Source organism: Cyprinodon tularosa, unplaced genomic scaffold (genome assembly GCF_016077235.1).
Source record: "Cyprinodon tularosa strain WSP-4 unplaced genomic scaffold, ASM1607723v1 ctg561, whole genome shotgun sequence".
Taxonomy (NCBI): Eukaryota; Metazoa; Chordata; class Actinopteri; order Cyprinodontiformes; family Cyprinodontidae; genus Cyprinodon; species Cyprinodon tularosa.
The window spans coordinates 336,988-360,097 of NW_024039298.1; the positions used below are offsets into that span (position 1 = coordinate 336,988).

Consider the following 23,110-nt stretch of genomic DNA (forward strand, 5'->3'; position numbering starts at 1 on the left):
CTAAAATGTACAAACATCAATCCCTCACTAATATTGTGCATTGAGGCTCAGTGTCCTGGGAACAGTAGAGAAATACAGTGCTTAATATAATTTTCTTTCAAGCACAGGAAACCTGAAGTCTGCTACATGTGTTTTTTTTTTTCTGTTAACCAGTTTATCTTTTAAAAAACTTTTGTTTATTTTACGTTTTTGAAAGACGAATAAACAAAAAATAATGTTAAAGTTAATCTTTCAAAAACGTAAAATAAACGATAAGGTTTATCTTAAAGTAGCTCTTGAACATGTCTCCTCTTTAAGTCTCTCTTTAATAAGTCGTCAGTTTCTAAATTCAGTAGCCTACCATATGTAGCATGTACCATAGTAAGGTACAAATGTTCAAAAACAAATAAAAATAGGAGTGAAGCTTTATTTTTATCACATGCTGAGCTGTTCTTTAAAAAAAAAAAAAATTGAAGAAAAAGTAAACATTCTAATTTCCTGGTTTCCTGAACGCACCACTATTGTTTATTTTCAAACAGAATCCATCCAGTGATCTGATTGGTCGGTTCCGACCCGTTCACGAGTAAATATTCAGCGCAAAATCCCCCTTTTCAAAAAAACTATCATTATCGGTAAATCTTTTGATTTGGAAAGTAAATTTCTTACAAGATGTTTTACTACCCAAACGTTCTCCATCGCCATTCTGGATGTTTTTCAACAATTTGGTAAGTTAAACAACTCTGATTGTTAACTTGTAACAAAATTAAAGAAAGGAAAATATTGAGCTCAGAAAAATAATGGCGGCTTTTGATCTTCTTGAAATTTTTTGTGATCTCTTTGATGATTAATTGTTTATTTTTTGGTGTGTTGTTTTGAAATGCTGTATATGTTTTGGCTATCAGGTTAGCAGCTACCACACGCAACCGTGTTTCTCGCAGGGAGTGTCTGGGTGTAAATGTGAAGCTGACATGGTAAGAATGAAACTTCAAAAAATATATTTTAATAATACAAACTATAAAACAATCCCATGATTACCAGACGGAGCGGCCATCTTAGTTTAGACCAAGCTGCTGTTCAGAGAAAATACAATTAATTGAGGCTAACCCTGCTGTATGACTTTAGACATTCTGAATCTTTCCGGCGCCGCATCCTGCCGGTGTTGTGCGAATTTCTGTTCCCCTGTAAAAATGTTCCCCCTGTGTCGGGAGCGCGCATCGCATCCAGACAGGTGGATCTGATCATTTTCACTACGCTTCTGATCCATTTCTCCGTTAAAACAGCTCATATAACCATTTCAAGGTTCTAAAATTCAGTTTAATCTACATATGTTGTTTACAAAATTGTAAAATAAATAAATAAACAAGGTTTTCTTCCTGTTTTATGTTGTTGTTTTAAATGCTAGGAGAGTCTTTTTCCATCTTATGTCACCTAAGCCTGACAGAAATAAAAGACACAGATTTCCAGCATATATATATATATCTATATATAGATATATATAGATATATATAGATATATATATATATCTATATCTATATATATATCTATATATATATATATATATATATATATATATACACTATATTGCCAAAAGTATTTGCTCACCTGCCTTGACTCACATATGAGCTTAAGTGACATCCCGTTCCTAATCCATAGGGTTCAATATGACGTCGGTCCACCCTTTGCAGCTAGAACAGCTTCAACTCTTCTGGGAAGGCTGTCCACAAGGTTTAGGAGTGTGTTTATGGGAATTTTTGACCATTCTTCCAGAAGCGCATTTGTGAGGTCGCACACTGATGTTGGACGAGAAGGCCTGGCTCTCAGTCTCCGCTCTAATTCATCCCAAAGGTGTTCTATCGGGTTGAGGTCAGGACTCTGTGCAGGCCAGTCAAGTTCATCCACACCAGACTCTGTCATCCATGTCTTTATGGACCTTGCTTTGTGCACTGGTGCACAGTCATGTTGGAAGAGGAAGGGGCCAGCTCCAAACTGTTCCCACAAAGTTGGGAGCATGGAATTGTCCAAAATGTCTTGGTATGCTGAAGCATTCAGAGTTCCTTTCACTGGAACTAAGGGGCCAAGCCCAGCTCCTGAAAAACAACCTCACACCATAATCCCCCCTCCACCAAACTTTACACTTGGCACAATGCAGTCAGACAAGTACCGTTCTCCTGGCAACCGCCAAACCCAGACCCGTCCATCAGATTGCCAGATGGAGAAGCGCGATTCGTCACTCCAGAGAACGCGTCTCCACTGCTCTAGAGTCCAGTGGCGGCGTGCTTTACACCACCGCATCCGACGCTTTGCATTGCACTTGGTGATGTATGGCTTGGATGCAGCTGCTCGACCATGGAAACCCATTCCATGAAGCTCTCTGCGCACTGTTCTTGAGCTAATCTGAAGGCCACATGAAGTTTGGAGGTCTGTAGTGATTGACTCTGCAGAAAGTTGGCGACCTCTTCGCACTATGCGCGTCAGCATCCGCTGACCCCGCTCCGTCAGTTTACGTGGCCTACCTCTTCGTGGCTGAGTTGCTGTCGTTCCCAAACACTTCCATTTTCTTATAATACAGCTGACAGTTGACTGTGGAATATTTAGGAGCGAGGAAATTTCACGACTGGATTTGTTGCACAGGTGGCATCCTATCACAGTTCCACGCTGGAATTCACTGAGCTCCTGAGAGCGACCCATTCTTTCACAAATGTTTGTAAAAACAGTCTGCATGCCTAGGTGCTTGAATTTATACACCTGTGGCCATGGAAGTGATTGGAACACCTGATTCCAATAATTTGGATGGGTGAGCAAATACTTTTGGCAATATAGTGTATATATATATATATATATAAAACAGTTTGAAAAAGAAGTTTGGACAAACTTAACAAAAACCCTTTAGTTAGAGACAACATAAATATTCAATACGATTTGATAAAAAAAGTCTTGAAAATTACAAAAATAAACAAGAATTAACATAAAAAAATACTTGATAATTTTACTCTCTTTGTAAATCACATTACAACTAAGATTCTTCTATATATCAATCCATTAAAATACTGAATAATAATAATATACTATATAAATATATCATATTTGTATAATATAGTGTTATAATATATTAATATTGCTTCTATTAATATCTAATTGCAAAATATATAGCTTTATATATTACATCCAGTTTCAGTTCAGTTTAATTAGTTTTTAATAAGAATAAATATGTGTAATCTAACTGAAAGGTCATTTTAAAATTAGTTTTGTTCTTTTAAGGGGTTTTATGATGTAAGAGATTATTGTAATATTATCTTTAACTTGTCTTACATGCGATTAAAATTAGATTAAAGGCGCCTCATATTCATTCAGACAGCAGCTGTCTGAACTATGGTCTGACCCAAGATGGCGGCCCTGTAGACACCTCGGCCTTGCCGTCGGCAGGGTCTAATCACTCGTCTACGTATTAATGTCTATGTAATCGCCTATCTAAGCCAATAGTTTCCATCTGTCTGCATTGTTTTTTTGTTGTTTTTTTTTTATAAATATCCACAATTGTCTAAAGGAATTCACACATTTGTACTTTTTAAAACTCCAACGAATAGAAATCCTTTAAAAATACTTTGTGTTGGTTTATAACATTAAACCCCAGTGAAATATATTGAATGTTTTGTTTGTAAAATGACAAAACCATGAACAAATTCAGAGTCTTTGTATTTAGTGTAGGAAATAATTTCTCTCTTCTTGTGTTTGTCGTTTACAGCAGCGACATCTTGGACTATGTTCTGGGACAGGTTCCCCCCCCTCAGCCCCACCAGCCCAGGCCTCGCTTCTCCCTCTACCTGTCGTCTCAGCTGCAGTACGGCGTTGTCATCGTCTACCACAAGCAGTGCAGCTTCCTGCTGGGTGAGATCAAATCTGCGCTGCTCACCTTTACTCATCCTTTCAGTTACCTTTCATTGAATTGTGAGGAAATGCAGGTTTTCGTATCAGGAAATCCTTCTCTGGTGTGAAACGTACACCGTGCTGCCATCACACCAGAGATGATATGATGAAAGCATTAGCCAATATGATGCTTATGAAACCTGTAACCTTTATGTTTGTGGTTTTCCAGAGGAGGTTCAGCAATGTATCGGCCGCTGGCTCCGCTCTAAGCAACGTGCTCAAATCGACCTAGCTGAATCTGACAGGTAAACGCCAACCCTGGGCCCACAGGAGGAAGTAAAGAGCAGACTTGGAGTGTTTTGCTAAGGTGGTGATGAATGATCTGAGCTCCTCGTGCGAGATACTCCATAAATATTTTATGAGCCGCAGTATGGAACGGAGGCAGCATGTGATCCTTCACGACTGCCCCACATAACTCATCTGTTTTATTTCCAAATGTTCTGGAGGTGAATTTTACACCACGCACTCCTTATAGTGTTATGGATCCATTAAAACCCGGTGTCTGGAAAAACGCAGCAGGGAGATAAATGTCTGTTTTCTGACAGGATGGCTCTGGATGTTCCTGATGACCTGAACCTGATGGAAAACGCTGAGGGAGCTCAGGACCCTTTCTTTGGTCGGATGGCATCTCACCAGCTGCCCAGCCCCGATAAGCTGGTGGTGGTACGTTCAAAAACACACAGCACTAATGTTTATGCTATTTTACAGAGCCAGTTTGCTCTGGTTGTAACGAAGCATACAGAATAAACACTCAGTTGCTCCTCCGATGAATGTTTAGTGTGTAAATACTGGCAGGTTGGGTGGAGAGCTTTACGTTTGCATTCGGATAGTTTTCACACCCTTCAACTACATTATAACATAAATAATAAATAAGGGGTAAAAGAAAATTTTTCAAATAAAAGATCTGAAAAGTGTGACCTGCACGTGTATCAACCCCCCTCCACTCTTGACCTGCCTTTTTTTGTTATTCTCTGTTTATTCAGATTTTCTGTTAAGAGTTTAAAGGATTTAGAAGAAAATAATTGATCAAACAGCAACATGAAGACGGAGGACGGAGCAGCAAACTCAATCCATCAACCAGAAATAGATCTAATCTACATAGACAGGGGCGTCTATTTAACCTGGGAGAGAACAATGTAGATACCAGGTGGTGGCAGTATTATGATGTGGAGATTAGGCTTGTCCCGATCCGATCCACGTATCGGATCGGGACGCCGATATTGGCAAAAAAAAGCGTATCGGCAAAGCATGTAAAATGCCGATCCAGACTGCCGATCCAGTTTTTTAAAAAAAATCCGGTCCGTATTTTCCAGTTTCTCCGATTGAAACGATCCATTCCACTATTTTGCGCCAGTGTTCCCCTGTTTTGCATTTTTATTAAAACTTACAGTAATACTTGCACCTTTAACTGTTTACGGTTTTACTGCTCACTCTGCAATTTCAGATTGCTATTCGTAATTTTGTCCAGTTTGTGTTTATCTCTTAATAAACAGGTAAGTTTGTTGTTACCAAGCATTGTGTTTTATTCAATCTCACCTAATTTAGCTGGCTAGATGTTATCAAGAGTACTAAAACCCTTTTCAACATGAGTCTTACAACTAAGGCTAAATACTTTAACTTAAACTTAAATACATGCTCGGATTGGCTGGTATCGGCCAGTATCGGTATCGGATCGGAAGTGCAAAAACCTGGATTGGGACATCTCTAGTGGAGATGCTTCTCTGCAGGGTCAGAATGATGGAAAAATGGATGTAGATAAATACAGTAACCATTATTTTATCAGGCAGTGATGGAGGTTGGGGATGATGGCGTGGGTCGGCAGTATCTCCAAACAGTTTGAATTAAAATTGCAGCTCCTGATACAGACTGCTGAAGGTGATGGGGAGAACTGAAAAGATCTGCCTTCAGTCCATCTATGAGCCATCTGTACTGCTGGACCCGTCCCACATCCTTTATAAGGAATATGAGCTCTTGGCTTCTGGCAGAAGGTTCAGAATCCCAGAAACCAAACTAAACCGCTTTAAATGCCCCTTTATATCCACCTCCATCAAAATTTCAAATTAAAATTTCAAATAGTTCTGTAAGGGAGAAATGGGAAGTGTGCTTGCTGTTTTAGTATTGTACAGGGTTTCCACGGGTCATTAAAAACCATTAAAAGTCATTAAATATATTTTTTTTAATTAAGGCCTTAATTGGCATTAAAATTAATTAAATGTGTTTATTGTGGCATTTAAAATGCTTTATTTAAAAAAAAAACTTTTATAAAAACAATTTCGTCAGACATCATATTTCACGATATATTTGTGTGGAACTGCTTCTGGTTCATCCCAAAGCTGTATGTTCAGATAGGAAGCTATTTCTACAAAAGTGGCTGGAAAATGAGGAATTCGGGACATGGCTGCAGCCTGTCGACAGGTACCTGTTGGTGGCATTAAAATTATTTCTAAGAGCATTAAATTTGAGTTATTCATTCCTGAAAAAACCCTGTTGTATGTTATTTTTAAATGTTTTTATTTCTTTTTATGTGTATTCATTCTTTCTAATGGCAGTGGGGAAGAAGCTGCTCTGGAATCTGCTGGACCTGCATCAGATGCTTGGAAGCCTCTTCTCCCCGCTGCCCTCTGGGAAGCCTCCGATGCAGGACCAGCTTCTTCCCCAGTGCCATTAGACAGCTGATTGTTTAATTAAACGACAAAGAAAAAAAAAAGTGCTGAATGTTGGAAAACTGTAAATCATATCTCAGTATTGTGTTTATATTTGATCACTGCTGCACTTTAAGAAATGTTAATGCCTTCACAACCGTACTGAATGAAATTTCAAATGACAATAAAGTTTGTCTAAGTCGATTACTATGCACTGCACATTTGGGAACCATGACAACATGAGGATATTAAACTATATTCTATTCTAACCCTGGTGGGAAGATATTTTACGAAGATGAACCAGTTTTTAACTCTAGTTAAAAGTTTGTTCCCTAAATCTGAATACAGTCATAACCTGACTGTATCCCATTATACCGTTGGAATAAACTCAGAAACCTCTTTAAAAGGGAATTTGTTTGTGTTCAGAATGTTTTAATGTCATAAAAGCAACAGAAACCAAAACTTTAGTTGTTCCTAAAACTTGCAGCTCTGAATACAGAACTGAAATCTATTCAGATGCTGCAGGAACACATCTAGAATATTCTCACTCTCTTTCCCATGCCCTGTGTGCACTATGGCCGCACCCATAGAGCCCATAGTGCAGCAGTTACTGCTCCTACTCAGTCTAAGGTGTAAAGGTGGTGTCATGGATGAACTTTGTCCTTTTTTTCTTGTAATCTTTCAGAAAAATAGTCACTACCTCAGTATTCAACACTCCACCATGTAAACAGCACAGAGCTTCAAAGACCTGAGCTGACTTTGATTTTAGGGGAACATGAACTGCAACCAGAATCAACTCTCTGATTTTAAGTCAGACTGAAAACATCTTTGACCCAAACTCTTGTGTTTAGAGCAAATGATGCTGATTAGATGATCAATGCGGCGATCTGTGTCCTAGAATAAAACCTCAGCATTGTTTTAGAGGCTGAGCTTCATTAAGTAAGGTTGTTCAATTGTACAAACCGCTTCTGATTTATATTTGATACACATCTGTTTTTTATTCATTTATGCAGGCAGAGTTTGAGTATGAAAGTTTGCAGCATTCCTTGGTTTGCAGCCCCAACATCAAACTGAATCATGAAGGTGAGTTTTACCTTTTATCTCAGACAGTCAGGAAGACATGAGGAGCTTTAGCTGAGACTACACTCCAAAAATGATCTAAAAATGATAAACATTTCTTTAAAAGACTGTTTACCCTTAATTGAATAGTTAAATAAGATGATTTGCCAATGGACTTAGTATTTTCACCCTTAAATAAGATAATTAGACATTATTCACTTGAAATAAGAGACTGCAGTTGTTTTTTCCTATTTTAAATGAAAATATTTTTATTCTCACTTACCTGCCCATTTAAAAGAATCACTTGTTTAAAACAAATTTTACTTAGATTAGATTTTTTCAATGTAGAGCTACAACTGACCTTAGTCCTTCATAAAGAAACACTTTCTGACCTGCAAATGATAGATCTGTTAAAACTCTAGATATAATCTAATCTATTATTGCAGTAGCAAAATAATGTTCAAAGTTAAAAATTCATCTTTGAAACCAAAGATATTTAAAAGAAAAAATGTTTGGAAATAATTGTTTTATACAACATCAGAGATGCCACCTACTGCTTCTGCTAAAACATCTAGTGATGATAACTGGAGAATTTTGTGGTATAAAGTTAATATTTTACTTTATACAAAAATGGGTTCTGGGCGTGCAGGTGAGTGTGCACGACCCATGTACGAAGGCCTTAGTCCTCGACGCGGGCGACCCTGGTCCGAAACCGACCAGTGGTCCTTCTTATACCCCCTTTATTGTCAGCCTACTGTTCAAAAAACGAGCAACTAGTGCCGTAAAAACGTGAAAAAAAACAAACACAAAAAAAAACCTGGGTTCGGTCCAGTACGTTATTAATCAGTGACCTACCGCCTCTCTCAGGTATGAATGTGGCAACTGTCTTTTTAGATCGATCTACAGAGAAAAAAACTAAGCACATATATATACAGGGTTTCCACAGGTCATTAAAAATCATTAAATTATTATTTTTTGAATTAAGGCCTTAATTGGCATTAAAATTCATTAAATATGGTTGTTGTGGCATTTAAAATGCTTTATAAAAAAAAAAAAAAAGTTTATAAAATCAATTACGTCAGATATATCTGGTTCCATGTGTTTGCACGTATCTGCCTCCGGTTTCATCGTAAAGCCGTAGGTTCGGAAAAGAAACTTGAGGCGGAGAAAAAGCAAGAGAATTTAAAAGATTTCAACAAAAGTGGATGGAAAACAAGGAATTCGGGACATGGCTGCAGCCTGCTGACGGTAAAGATGACGAAGGATTTCGAACTGTGTTTTATATGTATATATATATATATATATATATATATATATATATATATATATATATATATATATATATATATATATATATATACATATAAATATATATACAGATATATATAAGGGAGTCATGGTTACTTGTTGATGGCATTAAAATTATTTCTAAGAGCATTAAATTAGAGTTTCTCATTCCTGTATAAACCCTGATATAATGAAAAATGTGAAAAAATTATATATTAACCAGGATTATTGTTTATTTTATATATTATATCTATGTTGGCACCAGGGGCAGTTAGGAGGAAGGTCATTCAGATTAAAAAAGAAACTAAACTCGCTGCTGGACAGCAACAGGTGTCATCATAGTTAGACTCCTTATCTGGAAAATAGAGGCGTCTGCTGAGGCACTCGGACTATTTGGCTGCAAACTTTCCAGCCGGGTCTGGGAGGCGGTGTGATGCTGTGGGCTTGTTTCTCCATTTAAAAGTCTGGAAAACATACTAGAGTACCTTTTAATTTAAAATCAGACATGCGACCAAATCAACACAGGAATCAGGGACGATTTTTATGGTTTCCATGGTAATCTCAACCCTTACACTGCAAAAAATAGAAATCTCAATAAGTTATTTTTTCTTAAAATAAGTGTGTTTTTCCTTGATTTGAGGAGGTAAGTAAGACACTTTGCCAATGGAACAAGACAATTTCCTTTTAAAATAAGAAAAAACAATTTTATCTTCTTATTTCAAGTAAATATTATCTAACTATCTTATTTTAAGAGTGAAAATACTCATTCCATTGGCAAATCATCTTATTTACCTGCTCAAATTAAGGCTAAATATACTTAATTTAAGCAATTTTTTACTTATTTCTGGATTGTTTTTGCAGTGTAGAGCTGCACCAAGAGGAATTGAATTTATTTTCCTGTGTTAAATTGTTGCCTTCTGGCGAATTTTCAATGTACGGCTTAAAAAAAAAAGCTTATTTTAGTTTGTAGAGTCTGCTTCAGATGAGCTATAACTGGTGGTACATATGTTTGGCTTATAAATGAATCTGCATCCGATAACAACATCTCTTTTCACTACCAGAGCTGATTCATGCATCATCCCCCTTCCTGTGTGACAGCTCTGTTTTGTTTTCGGACCTCATGGTTCTGCTTGTCCCTAACTAGATCTCAGCCTGCCTGCGGCCGCCATCACGCTAACAGAGAAGGAGCAGTTTGTCATCAACGCTGCTGAGGTAAACACTCTGTCAAGGTTCGGCTTCAGGAACAACTCCAGTCATCATTTTTAAAGGCAGCAGGCGTCCCCATGAATCAGACGTCCACATTTAATGCGTGTAGATGCTTGCTGTGTTATTCCATGACGGGAAATGTCCTTCACATCATGTTCAGTTCAGGACATAAGGATTCATTTCATGCAGGGAAATTGATGGCAAACTTTAAATACATTTAATGGGGCGTCAGTTTGGCCTCTCTGCGGTGCGTAACAGCAGGCAGATCAGGATGCTGTGATTAACAGACTGTAGATGGTGGTACCTCAGCTCTGCCTCCTCATTCTGTCACTCAGAGGCAGATAATGTTCGTCCTGAAGCTTCCTCAGCTGATGAAGTCCATTTTGCCTTAATGAGATCTGACTTAATTAAATCAGGCTGCACTCAAACTGACATGTTGTTCCTGCCTTTCCTCCAGCTTTATTTTTGCAGGAAACACATGGTGACGTATTATCACATTTTAATCTTTATTGTTTTTTTTGTGGCAGGACTTTGCAGGACCTGACCTTCCTGAGGTCACGGCTAGAGAAATCCAGCTGTTGATGGATCAGCCCGATCACTTCAGACGAGGTTTGCGTCCGTCAGGCAGAGACGATCGAACCACGAAGGCTTTTCGTTTCTGCAGGAAGCTGCTGTGAAATACTATTTCTTTTAAGAAGTCAGACGGTTATTGATCCTTCAGGTTGTTTCTGGTGCTTCGTTTCATTGGAATCTAAAAGAAAACCTGCTTTTATCGCAGGTGTTGCCTTGAAAAACATGCTTGATTACTGTTTTGTTACAGGTAGATGTTTGGCCTTGTTCACAAGCGGCTTTTTTTCCCCTTTACTTTAACTTTTTACTACTTCCAATTTTTACTCAGCTTTAAAACTTCCTATAGAGAAACAGAATTTGCAGTATGCAACTAAAGATGGATTAAATCGATTATCCTTATAAACATGCACACATTTAGCAACCCATCTTTAGTGTTCTGGCTAAAAAATAACCCCAAAGTCCAAAGCTTTGATTTAAAAGCGCTAGAACGTCTCATCGTAGTTTTTTATGTAAGCTAAGTTCCATATTTTGAAGAGCCTAAGGTCTTTTCTTAACTTGCCGCTGCAAACTGACACACAGATGGTTGAAGAGAGGTGACTTTACTCTTTCCTTAACTACAAAATTAGGGCTGAAGATACTGTAGAACATTTTTTTTTTTTTTCAAAGTTTATGTTTTAACATGTGGTACAATATAAAGACATATAAAGTTATATAGATAACAATGTACCTTTAACATATAAACATAATTGGGCTAGAACAAACCCCAATATACCCACATATATACTCCCATACAGAATAAAAAAAATGATAATAATTAAATAAATAAATACAAAAAGGAATCAAGCCAGGTGAACATAATGAGAGGTGCAAAGAAACAGATATCAAAAGACAAATAATTAAAGTAAAAAGAACCACAGTATTAAAACTATGTTCGGTTTTCCACAATCACTATGGGCACCCAAAAAAAAAAAGTTTTCCCAGGTGTCAGGGGACACTGCTGTTGATGTGTCAGACAAACTAAAATCAAGACAGAAGATAAAAGACAAGAGAAAAATGATATTGATAAGAATAATACATAACAGCTACATACATTTCCCCTCATCAGTCGGGGATATTAGGTAAATTAATCTTTCTAAGGAGTTTTAATAAGGGGCTCCACAAACCCAGAAATCTTGCAGAAGAGCCTCTTAAAGTAGACGGATTTTCAAGTTTAATAAAATACCGTGTATCTCTGAGCCAGTGGACGTATGATGGAGGTAAAAAAAAAAAGAGAGAAAGTTGACAAAAACTAAAGCCATTGATCTGACTGTAGCCTGACTAATTAACTGCTGCTTATTATCTACCAATAAAGTAGCTCAAAAATGTTTCTCTAATTTGGGGTTACGCCCTCTAAAGGAGATTGCATGTAATTTCATGGGGAGACTGGTAGAAAGAAATGAACTTTTAGAGGTTTGTAAAAATGTATTGATAGCAATGATGGACTTTGTTACACATTAAAAGCTAGAGCTAAAATATTTACCCTTTGAAGATGTTGATTCGTTGATTTAAAGGCGGTTGTTGGTTAATTTTTTTGCTAGATTTAGTTTATTGCAATTTACTTTTCTTTGTTCAGCTGTTAAAAAGGGGAAACACTTGAGTTACGAAACCGCTGTTTTAATTTAAAGTGAATAAAACTGAGTAATTAGCAGAGTTTACTAAAGTATACTTTAGTAAACTTAAAAATGTCCCAATTTAGTATACTTTAGGTATACTACTTTTTGCTAAGTTAAGTAACCACACTTTTACTCAAATAAGAGCCGAAATACTCTAGAGAATATTACTCAAGTAAAAATAAAATGTACAATAAAGAACAAAAACTCCTAAAATCACATTTAATTCTAAAAGTTACTCAAATAAATGTAACTAGTTACTCCCCACTTCTGGGACGGATTAAGGTCTTTCAGGAAGATACGAGTGAAATGTTGAAAGTGTTTTGTGATCCTGTGAATTATAAAAAATAAAAATGCATTTCAGTCTAAATTTTCAGGCTTTTTATAGATCGGGATCCAAAACCTGCAATCTCGGAGCCTCTAACCCCGTTACTTCACTTCCATTGGTTCCTTTTCTCAGTAGAGCTTAATTTAATGTCTTATCTATGCACAATAATGTTTATTAGGGAACATAAAGGTGCTTTCTGTACAGTTGCAGCAACATAAACAAACTCATCTGTGCTTTCATGTTTGTTTCTTTAAAACATCTAAAAGGGAGGAATAATTTAATAAATCTAAAGTAGCTCCAATCAGCTTTAAGATAGCTGTTTAATTTTAAACTCTGATCTCCCTATGAACCAAGTGAAGCAACTATATTGCTTTTAATTTTCTTTTTTCTGTTGTTTTTTTTTTTAAATCTGTTTTACAGAAGAGGAGGAGGAAGAGGGGGCTAATGAGAGGACCAGGGATCAAGTGGCATCTTCCTGCGACCTCCAGTGAGCCAGGTTCAAACTGAAGAGGGAAGTCCATATGAGCCGTCTCCTCATGTGTGTTTCTGTTTCCAGGCTGAAGGAGACGATGCTGGGGACGGAGCAGGACAGCATGTGGATGCTGGACCAGGAGGCGGGGGGATCTGTGGAGGTTCCTCTGGCAACCATAGGCGATGAGAGGACGCCGGAGTGTGTAGCCATGCCATCGGAGAGTCTAGAAGAGAGTCTCTGTGAGGAGGTCAGGCAGGATTCCCAATCAGCCTATCTGCTGAAGCCTCACATGTCTAAAAATAAAAACATGAAATTCCAAGATGCAGGAGGCAATGCTGACCGACAGGTTCTGACTGCAACAGAAGCCTTTACTTTTTTTAGGAGACAATAGGAAGCATGTCAGGGTGTGTCAGTGTGTCATTTTTACAGCATTGGGCTTTAGAGGTTGTTGTTTTTTTTTCCATCAGGTGGCTGATCGTCCTCCGAGGAAGCAGAGCGGGAGGCGCCGGCGGCAGCTGGTCTTTGTGGACCCTGAGGTCCAGATCTCAGACAAAGAAATGCAGAAGCAGATTGAAAACCCCCTGATTGAAACTAAGAACATGGTACGTTACATAGAAACAATAAAATTATTTATTTATAGATTTGAAATGCCGGGGTGCGTTACAGGCTGATTTGGATGACAGAAGGTGCAAACATGCAGTTAAAGACGAAACAAGCTGCAAAAACCTGTGAACACAGAACACACAGGCACAAAAAACAATGCAAAGGAATAATTCAATTCAATTTATTTCTATAGCGCCAATTCACAACACATGTCATCTCAAGACACTTTACAGTTCACCAGATCATACAGTGAAATTGATTAAACTTTTTCCTACCTAAGGAAAACCAGTTGATTGCAGTGACCTGAGGGCAATCCCTCACTCTAAGCATGCTTGTAGCGACAGTGGAGAGAAAAAACTCCCTTTTAACAGGAAGAAACCTCCAGCAGAACCAGGCTCAGTGTGAGCGGCCATCTGCCGAGGCCGACTGGGGTTCAAGGAGACAGAAGCAGAGATACAAAAACAAGCAAAGATAAGAACGTAAAATACTACAATCAATAAAAAAGCAGTAAAGTTCTATAATCTACAGAACAAATGCCAACAGAAATGCAGCAGCCACAAATAGAATACTGCAATCATAAAGAGAAATGATGCAAATTGTGGGGGGGGAAAACAAACCAGTCCCCACATTAAACGGAAGTGCCTCAGAACACTAGAGGGAGCCAAACAAGGAACAAACCAAAGAAGAGGTCTGAGGCACTCAGGACAAAAAAAATAATAATTAGCAAACTATGAAGAGTAAAGTTAAGCCGAAGGCCTCTCAGGCTGAACCATGTTGGCATGTTTTTAAATCACATCAGCCATGTACCAATAAAGGCTTTTAAATAACTCCTGAGTTCCTTAGACCTCTTCTAAATGATCAACTTTGATCCTTCACTGAAGAGGACCAGAGAAACCTCTTCACTCTCTAGAAACATGTCCTGCTCAATTTCTTTGAATTCAAAAGGAATAAAGCATATCAGACCAGACCCTTCATACAAACAGGAAGTCAAACTTTTATGCCTTCCTCCAACTTCCTTTCTTAACAAGGAAGTTCCAGGAAGGAAGGAGATGTTTATTATTTTAAATTTCACTCTCAAACACATAGGCTGTGTCCGAATGTCCACCCTAATCACTCTGTAGTGATTAGGCCATTTTAAACGAGTGTACGATCGTCTAATGGATGAATTTCCCAAATTGCACCTTTAAAAATAGTGATCATCCATGGCCACTAGACGAGCAGATATATCCCATAATGCTTTGCAAGGAGAGCTCTCCTCACATAGCATTATAGGATTTGTTGTCGCATCGGTACGTTGTCGCCATAGGCTGACGCTACCCGACAGGAGCGACAAATTAGATGCAGGGAGGCGGAGTCAAGTGATCAATGGGGAGCAAAAAGTAGTGATCATCTGTGCAAACATGAAGTTTACGGAGTTCAATATATAGTCCCCGCTCTATATAGTTATTGAGGGATTTAGTGATTAGGGCGGACGTTCGGACACAGCCAGAGTCTAACAGTATTATAATCATTTCTCTATATATAACATTCTGGTCTGATATAATTTGTTCATTTGACTCCCTCTTGTGGTCTGGAGGACTTTGATTTTGTGTTGTGAGTTTTCTGCTGTTTGCATCATTTTCATTCTCTGACTGAGGAATTTTGTGTTTGCTGCATTTTTTGTCTGCATTTGTCTTTTTGATTGCAGGTTTTTGCTTCCGTCTTTAGCTATTGCAGCATTTTTCTGTTGCAATTGTTTTTTGTGTTGCTGTGCTTTGGAGTTTGCATGACACACGTTTGCAGCTTGTTTCATCTTTTGCAGCACATTTTAAACCTGTCAGCCAATGTACAGAATAACGCAGTAAATCTGCTGTTTCTTTCATGGGGGAATCAGGAGGCAGGATTGTGTTTGCTTTATGGTTTCTGGAGCATAATGAATAAGAACTGTCAAACACCCAGAAGGTTTAAAAATGCTATAAAATCTAGAAGTGTGATTCTGTAAATGTATTTGTTAGACTTCATCAGCTGCATGTATAACCACTGATGCTCTCTGAAATAGATGGCTGGATCCTGAGTCATTGCTCCAGTGTAATCAGGGTCTGTCTATCGGATTCTTCAGGGTCTCAGTTAATTAAGCTTCGCTTTCTTTCCTTTGCCTTTAAACCCTCTGAAGTAGAGCTCATTGATTTGTGGGTGTCTTCTATTCTTCTGCTCTTTTTATTCTTTCAAAGAGCTTTGATTTACTTCTTACTTTCAACCCTTTTGTGTGTAAAAAAAAAAAAAAACTAAACCTAGAGATGATATCTTGTTCTTTGTGTCAGATGGAGACGCTGATATTACTCCCTGCTCTGACCCAGATGGCCTCCTCTGCTCAGCTCTTCAGCGCCCCCTGTGGATGTCAGTAATATCTTCCCATTCAAAACACATGAAAACACACACTGCAAGTTTTAACCTGGATAAACTAAAAATAAAAAAGCAGAATACAACTGCAGCCATTTATAGGAGATAGATTGACTTAATCATAGAGAAATTAGTGGTCTAGTCAAAGTTCAGACAAACCATCATGCTTTTCTGCATTTGGTCTGTATCCATGCTCTCTGTGAGCTCAGAAACTCCCCTATGTAACTAAAGATGGTCTGATCCATCGCTGAATGAGTCATGTGACCCTTAGTGGCGCTTTTCAGTGGTTTGAGGTTCCTTTAAACATGAGAGCTAACTAGGCTAGAAGTTGTTGTCCCGCATCAAAACAGAAATGACCTGTTGAGACATATTTATGGTTCTCTGATGTAGGATTTTATCTACAAGATGAACCAATGACGTAGCTTATTAATCTGCTGCTCCAAAGTCATCAGGCACAGAAGAAGATTGTTTAATTTTATTTATTTATTTTTTTTGGTGGGCATAGATTAATTTCTTAAATCTAGATTAATCTCACTGTAATCTAGGAATTAATCTAGATTAAAATTGCTCATTTGAATTCTGCCAAAGGCATTCATGATTATTGTGCTACCTGAAGAATTTTAAAGAAAAGGTTTACTTTTCTATGTTTGAAAAATCACATCTAATTTCGTCTTCTTAAGATATTGATAAAGTTAAAAATACTTTTTTTTGCTAATTTGTTACCGTGTTTCTGCTCCAAAAAATAGTTAAAGATGTCCTTCTTTAACAATATAGTGTCTCCAAAAATCTGACACACGCATTGCCATGATCAACTTCTCATCTTTCACCACTTTCGAGGTGGCATGCTGTGTGGACAGTGTTGTTTTGGTTGACGATGATAAAATAATTTTATTTATGCTCCTTTTTTTTATGAAGATAACGAAAACTGATGAGCTAAACATGGATCTTTGATGAATAAAAAATGACTAGTCATAGGTTTGAGTTTTCGTCAGCGAGACAAGACTAAATAGAAATTAGCGGTTGGTCGGACAATAAAATACACCATTGTAATCTGTTGGTAAAGCTAAGCAGTATCGGTTGTACTGCTGCGGCCTGTTTGGTGACACGTTCTGCATGACCACAGATGGATCGTGGCAGAAGCGGCAGGGGAGAAAATAACCCGGTTTGTCCGTGCTGCGCACGTTGAAATCTGACAAACTCTGATCTTCCAGCTGTTTTTGTGCATAGCTCTGAGTCTGTGCTTTATGCGCCACACTGGTTCACTCAGCAGTATGGCTCTTTCATCACTACTGAATAAACTATATGTGACTGATCATCCTCTTCCAAGCATAAAAAAATCTTTTAGTCTAACCATTAAGATTTTATTTCTGCCAGTTTACAAGAGGTGATGCAAACCTTTAACTTCTACCAAAAGGAATCCCTAAATTGTATCCAAACCAAATATTTAATTGGATACTGTTTATTTTTGGATAAAGACCGAGGTGAAAGGGTACATAGATCTTTGAATGTTTCTCCCTCATTGTTCTCATTTCTATCTATTTAAATATGATATAAATGTTTCCTAATTGTCATTAAAACATTTTTTATGTTTCCTTGAAATATTTCAACATTTTAGTTAGCATATTCATTCAATTTAGGTCTGGATTGCCATGGCATTACAAGGCAATTATGGAGGTTATCTCTGAATTTTTTTTATTTTTTTATATCAAACCCTGTGAATTTAAATCTATGTCTAGAACCATTACTTTAGTGTGCATTTTGTCAGCTTGTCTGTCTGCTATATTAACCAATATGTCTTGAACTAGATCTGCTAGTTCAAGAAACAAGGAGCATTTGAAGTCTAAGATTGAGAAGCAGGGAATGAATGCTATCTGAAACATGTTTCCTACATCATGGACCTGAGAGTTTGTCAAAGGATGAGCAGGAAACGTCCTACTGAAGAGAAACATTCTATCATGCATCCTACTGGACTTCTCATACCATAAAGAACTGAAAACCTTCCAATGTGACGACATTCAGAACGAACTTACTGCAGAGAGGCCCTTCTTTCCTCTACAGCTAAATCACCAGCTATCAGCTGCTAAAGATGAAACCACCAGTTTTATAACCGCTTTAGGAGATCTTCATTATTTACACAAGGTCAGGGTTGGTAGGCTTGCTTTTGTCCCTAAAAAGATGACTTTTTTTGTTTTTTGAATCATTTAGTATTGACCAAATCTTTGTTTTATGATCTGGAACAACAGATAAACAACAAAAAACAAGAAAGCTTCGAATGTCACTACATCTGCATTTAACAAATAAATCAGATCAGTAGTATGGAGGACTGACTCTGCCATATATAAAAATAAATACAGAAATAAATGCTCAATAAATAAATAAGCATACAATTAATTGCCACCAAAAATACAACAAATAAATGTAAGTAGAAAATAAAGTATACAGTGTGACGTAAATGTATATAACTCTTAATTAGCTTCTTTATTTATTTGCCTTTGTAATATTTACCTTATTTATTTTTGTCCTTTATAATCTTCAACTTTATTTTTTAATTACTTATATTTTTAAGTATTTATTTATGTGCATGTTTAAATATTTTTGTCTGTTTTATTCTTCCTTTGTATTTTTTACCCTAGTTATTTCTTCGCCGCTATTTATTTCTGCATTTCTGCCTCATTATGCAAATGAGGAGGGGGTGTGTCCTAGAGAGTCAACTTCTGCTCATTGGTTGGTTAGCATTTTACTGCATCGGGCGAATCTACAGGTTTATTGAATTTTTGGTGGCAATTAATTGTATGCTTATTTATTTATTGAGCATTTATTTATTTTATGTATGGCAGAGTCAGTCCTCCATACAGTAGGAGTATGTTTATTTAATAAACTATAAATACTATAATTTAATGTAATTACTTGGGCGTCTAAACAACGATAACAGTTGAATAATTGTTTTTGTATTGATTTTGGACACTTTTGTTCCTTAAAGGAGGAATTAAATAGGCCTTAGTCCTTTTTCTGTTTTCTTAAACCAGGTTGCTTTGTGCCTCTGGCCGTAACAGGTGGAAAAATTGATTTTCACAAGAAGAGCTTCTCATAATTCGCCCTAGATCCGTTTGAACAACTAGGTTAGCGTTAAAATAGCTGTTCAAAGCTTCAGGCGTAGAGCCACATCAGAAAAAGCTTTTCCTAAGACATCTGAGCGTGCAACCGAAAGTCTGCACCATTGTCCGCCCTAACCTTCCTCCTGACCCCTCTGCAGCGCTCCTCCACCCAAGCCTCCTGTCGCTATGGAAACAGCAGGCCTCCATCACCCCCCTGAACGAGAGCAATGAGATGAAGGGAGCAGAGGGGGTGTCGGAGCAAGACATGGAGACGCTGCGGATTGAGAGGAAGAGGAGGCTGTCACGCATAGAGGAGGTTGGTTGGATGTATTTTTTGGGGTGAAACAGGTGAACTTAGCTGGTAATGGATGATAGAAAACTGTGGGGAGGTGCAAACACTTTCATTAAACAGCGCTGGTTTATTAAAAGTTTTTGTGGGATTTAGTAAAACTCTGACCGCGTTAACTGAGCGTGCTCAGCTTCCTTCTTCCTCACTGACCTATGACCTTTCCTCCCAGATGAGCAGCGAATCAGGACTTCAGACCACAGAGGGTTCCTGTGAGTGACCCAGGTTTCAGCAAATCAAACAGATCAGCGCATACATTACAGCAGTGCTGCTTTGTGTGTAAACAGCTGCGTTAGATCTGATGCTGGAAGTGTCCAAAGAAGGAAAGGCTGGAAGCGACGGCTTGACTCCCGTCAGCAGATGGTGGGTTTTCGATGAGCTGAGACAGCTAGACAAAGAAGGAAGACGTCAGTGAGTTTGTGGGTGTTTCTTTAGGTCTCCACATGAGGATGTCCAGCCAGCGATGGAGCCCATCATGGAGGAGAACCTGGAGATGCCTCAGAGCGACACAGAGGGCCTGCTGAGGTGCCTCCTTACACCAACGCTTTGATAGGATTCCACCAGGATCGACGTTTGGCGTGTTGATTATGAATGTTTAAACAGTTAGAGCCCCACATAATAAATCTGTTCCAATAGGACTATTGGTGATAAACCAACATGTCTTTTAGGGTATCCCTAAATCTTTTCCACATCTAGAGAGGCTATTTCCTCTGAAAATCATTCAGATTTTAAAGTTTCTCAGCTGGATTTAAAGTCTGACGAGCTTCCCTCTCTGCACCTTCCTTGGTAGCTTCTTTGATTAATGCTTCCACTACCTGTAATGCTCTGAGATGTTTAGAGTCCTTTTAACTTCCCCTCTAATCCTCGGACTTCATGATGCCTATTGTTGGTTAATGTTTTCCGAGGCCTTCAGGAAAATGAAAATGACACGCATTTCTCGCCACAATTTATGCGTCACTTTTTGTGGATGCATTAAGTTCAATCCTGGAAAGTAAACAGTGGTAAAGAGGTGTGAATACTTTCACTATGAGGGTAAAAACATGAAAATAATCACCCAGCATTGAGGGTCTTTTTAATTATGTTGATGCTGAACTTAAAATTGTTTTTTTTTTTTTTATTCAAAACAACACTGTAAGAATTCGCTTAATTTGAAATTTATAAAAGAATTTTTCCGGTCAGCATTTGGTGCATAGAACCAATGTGAGTGATCCATCGCCAAACCTGGAAGTTAGAAATCTAGCGCCCCTAGTGGTTAAAAGATTCATAGCGTTGCTTTAACTGTGTGTGGAGCTTAGTTTCTCTGTTTTGTTTCATTTATTTTCAGTTCCATCGCCTCCGTCCAGCTGAAATATGGGATGGTCACCTTTCTTTATTTGCTGCCCCCAGAGGCTGACCGCTTTACTGCAGCCTGCACTTTTAGCAAACTGTTGGGTGAGTAGAGCAGAAGCTACCATTCAGTACAAAGTAATCATGAAGAGATTGTAAAATCTGCCAACTATAAAGAGTAAAGTTTGTTTTTTTTCCTCTTGCAGATCTGGTGTCGGATAAACAGGTGACTGTCGGTCAGCCTGAGCCCTACGGGAACATTAGCATAAAGCCAGCAGCAACCAGGGCAGCGCATTCATTCTGTCCTTAAATTAAACGTTATCAGTAGTTTGTCTGTTGCTGAAATTTGTGGTTTTTAAGCATTTTTAAAAGTTGGATGTTAAAAGAAATGCAATTTTTCTATCTTTTAGAGTTTTAATGAATTTATACGTTTTTAATGTGTTGTTATGGTTCCATCTTGTATTTGTTCTGTTCCAGCTTTTGTAAAAAAACAAATATCACATTAAAAAAGATTTCAAGCTTAGCTTTGTTTCTTTTGTATCATTTATTCTTTCAGAATAAATTACTTGTAAAGTCTGTGCAAATAAAGAAGGATATGCGAGGTCTGCAGATGCTGTCATTTTCATTTTGCTACATCTGTACAGTTCCTGGTTGGAGGTAGTGTTTGCCATGTTGACCTTCTCTGCAGACCTGACTGATGCAGCCTGAACACACAGAGCTCAGACCTCTGCCAAGCAGCAAATTGTCCCCCATATTTTGATCGATTACACGATCACTAAAACGCCTCATGATCATGATCATTACCAAATTTTAATGGATTGTTCTTAAGCATGAGCCAACCCTCTGGTAAAAATAAAAATAATCCAGTAATCCTGCTAACAAACCAACAAGGCTCCATTTTATTTTGTTTTTGTCTTCACTATAATACTTCTGATGCTGAAGCTGTCAACAGTCACTGCTGCCATCCTCTGGTTTGGGGGGGAACTGCTTGTTCCCCCAAATGTTGAAGAACCCCGTTAAAAAAATCTTGTACTCAGATTAATGAATTAATCCTTGGCATTAGACGCAGCTCTAGATAAAGAAATTTTTTTTTTTAAATCTGTCCATAAATTAATCTTCCTAATTATCAAACAGACATCTAAATTCATAACTTTCTTTGCAGAAAGTAATAATAGAAGTACAGAAGCTGGCCAGCAGATCCTGTGGAAGGTTTAATTTCCTGAATTGCAGCAGAAAGTGCAGAACTCATCTGCTCAACAGTTTTAATCCCAGACAGCTCTTTGTAGAGATAGTCTACTCTGACCTTTTCTAACATAGAAGGTATTCACAGATCAGTACTTCTATGCTTCTTTCTGTACGTCTTCCGTCTCCTTGAACCTCAGTCGGCCTTGGCAGATGGCCGCTCTCACTGAGCTTGGTTCTGCTGTAGGTTTCTTCCATTAAAAGGTAGTTTTCCTCTCCACTGTCGCTACAAGCATGCTTGTAGTGAGGGATTGCCTTCGAGTCAATGAGTCGATGCAATCAACTGGTTTTCTTTAGAAAACGTAGAACTAATCTGCCTGTTGATCTGGCTGAATTGTCTCTGTAAAGTGCCTTGTGACATGTATAAATAAACTGAATTGAATTATCTGCTGTGCCTTCTTATCTGCGAGAACCAACTCTGGTCCCTAGAAATAGTTGTTCCGAGGAACCGAATGTTGGTGGTGTTCTTAGGAAATCTGTAAATCAAATCGTTACCAACCTGGATGGAAGTCGTTTCTGTAAAGTTCATTTTAACAGGCGGATCCACTGAGGTAAAGTTATTTGTGTGCAGAGAAAAGAGGAGTGGGGAGAGAACGCATCCTTGCAGGACGCCGGTGTTAATGATTCTCGTGCAGAAGATGCTCCTCACCTTCACCTGCTGGTTAATCTGGAAGCTGGTGACAGGTAGAAGTTGGCACTGCCGTTAATGTTGCTAATGACTGAACTGACAAACAGATCTGGCCTTTGTGTTGGTTGGTGCAGGAAGAAGTGTAGACCCAATATTCCTTAATCGGCTGGACACATCTTCACCCATTAACAGCATCTGTAACGCAAAACATTTCTAAACTCCTTATTGGGTGAAAGAATGCATTTAAAATGACCTCATGCGTTAATAACTAAAGATGAGGTGTTTACATGTTTCATAAACCGGCTACCAGCACTGTTTTTGTGGCACCTCAGTGCAACGGAGGCCTGAGCTGATGTCAGCGCTGCAGTGGTGGAA

The 23,110-nt window shown here is 38.1% G+C and overlaps 1 protein-coding gene across 1 annotated transcript; it reads left to right on the forward strand.

The window, feature by feature from the left end:
* Positions 1-488: 488 nt before the first annotated feature.
* On the forward strand, positions 489-21,378 carry rec8b (REC8 meiotic recombination protein b). The gene is made up of 18 exons (XM_038305720.1): positions 489-704; positions 882-950; positions 3,722-3,864; positions 4,073-4,148; positions 4,449-4,566; positions 7,559-7,628; positions 10,036-10,103; positions 10,625-10,706; positions 13,065-13,131; positions 13,201-13,363; positions 13,584-13,718; positions 16,020-16,095; positions 19,352-19,509; positions 19,712-19,751; positions 19,827-19,902; positions 19,975-20,064; positions 20,864-20,970; positions 21,072-21,378. Exons 1-18 carry the CDS (start codon positions 649-651, stop codon positions 21,173-21,175), a joined length of 1,698 nt encoding a protein of 565 aa, XP_038161648.1. The 5' UTR covers positions 489-648; the 3' UTR covers positions 21,176-21,378.
* Positions 21,379-23,110: the final 1,732 nt, after the last annotated feature.

Coding starts and splice junctions, on each gene's coding strand:
- rec8b (XM_038305720.1), top strand. CDS start 649: ATGTTTTACTACCCAAACGTTCTCCATCGCCATTCTGGATGTTTTTCA. Junction 4,149..4,448: donor GACCTAGCTGAATCTGACAG/GTAAACGCCAAC, acceptor GTTTTCTGACAG/GATGGCTCTGGATGTTCCTG. Junction 13,132..13,200: donor GCATCTTCCTGCGACCTCCA/GTGAGCCAGGTT, acceptor TTCTGTTTCCAG/GCTGAAGGAGACGATGCTGG.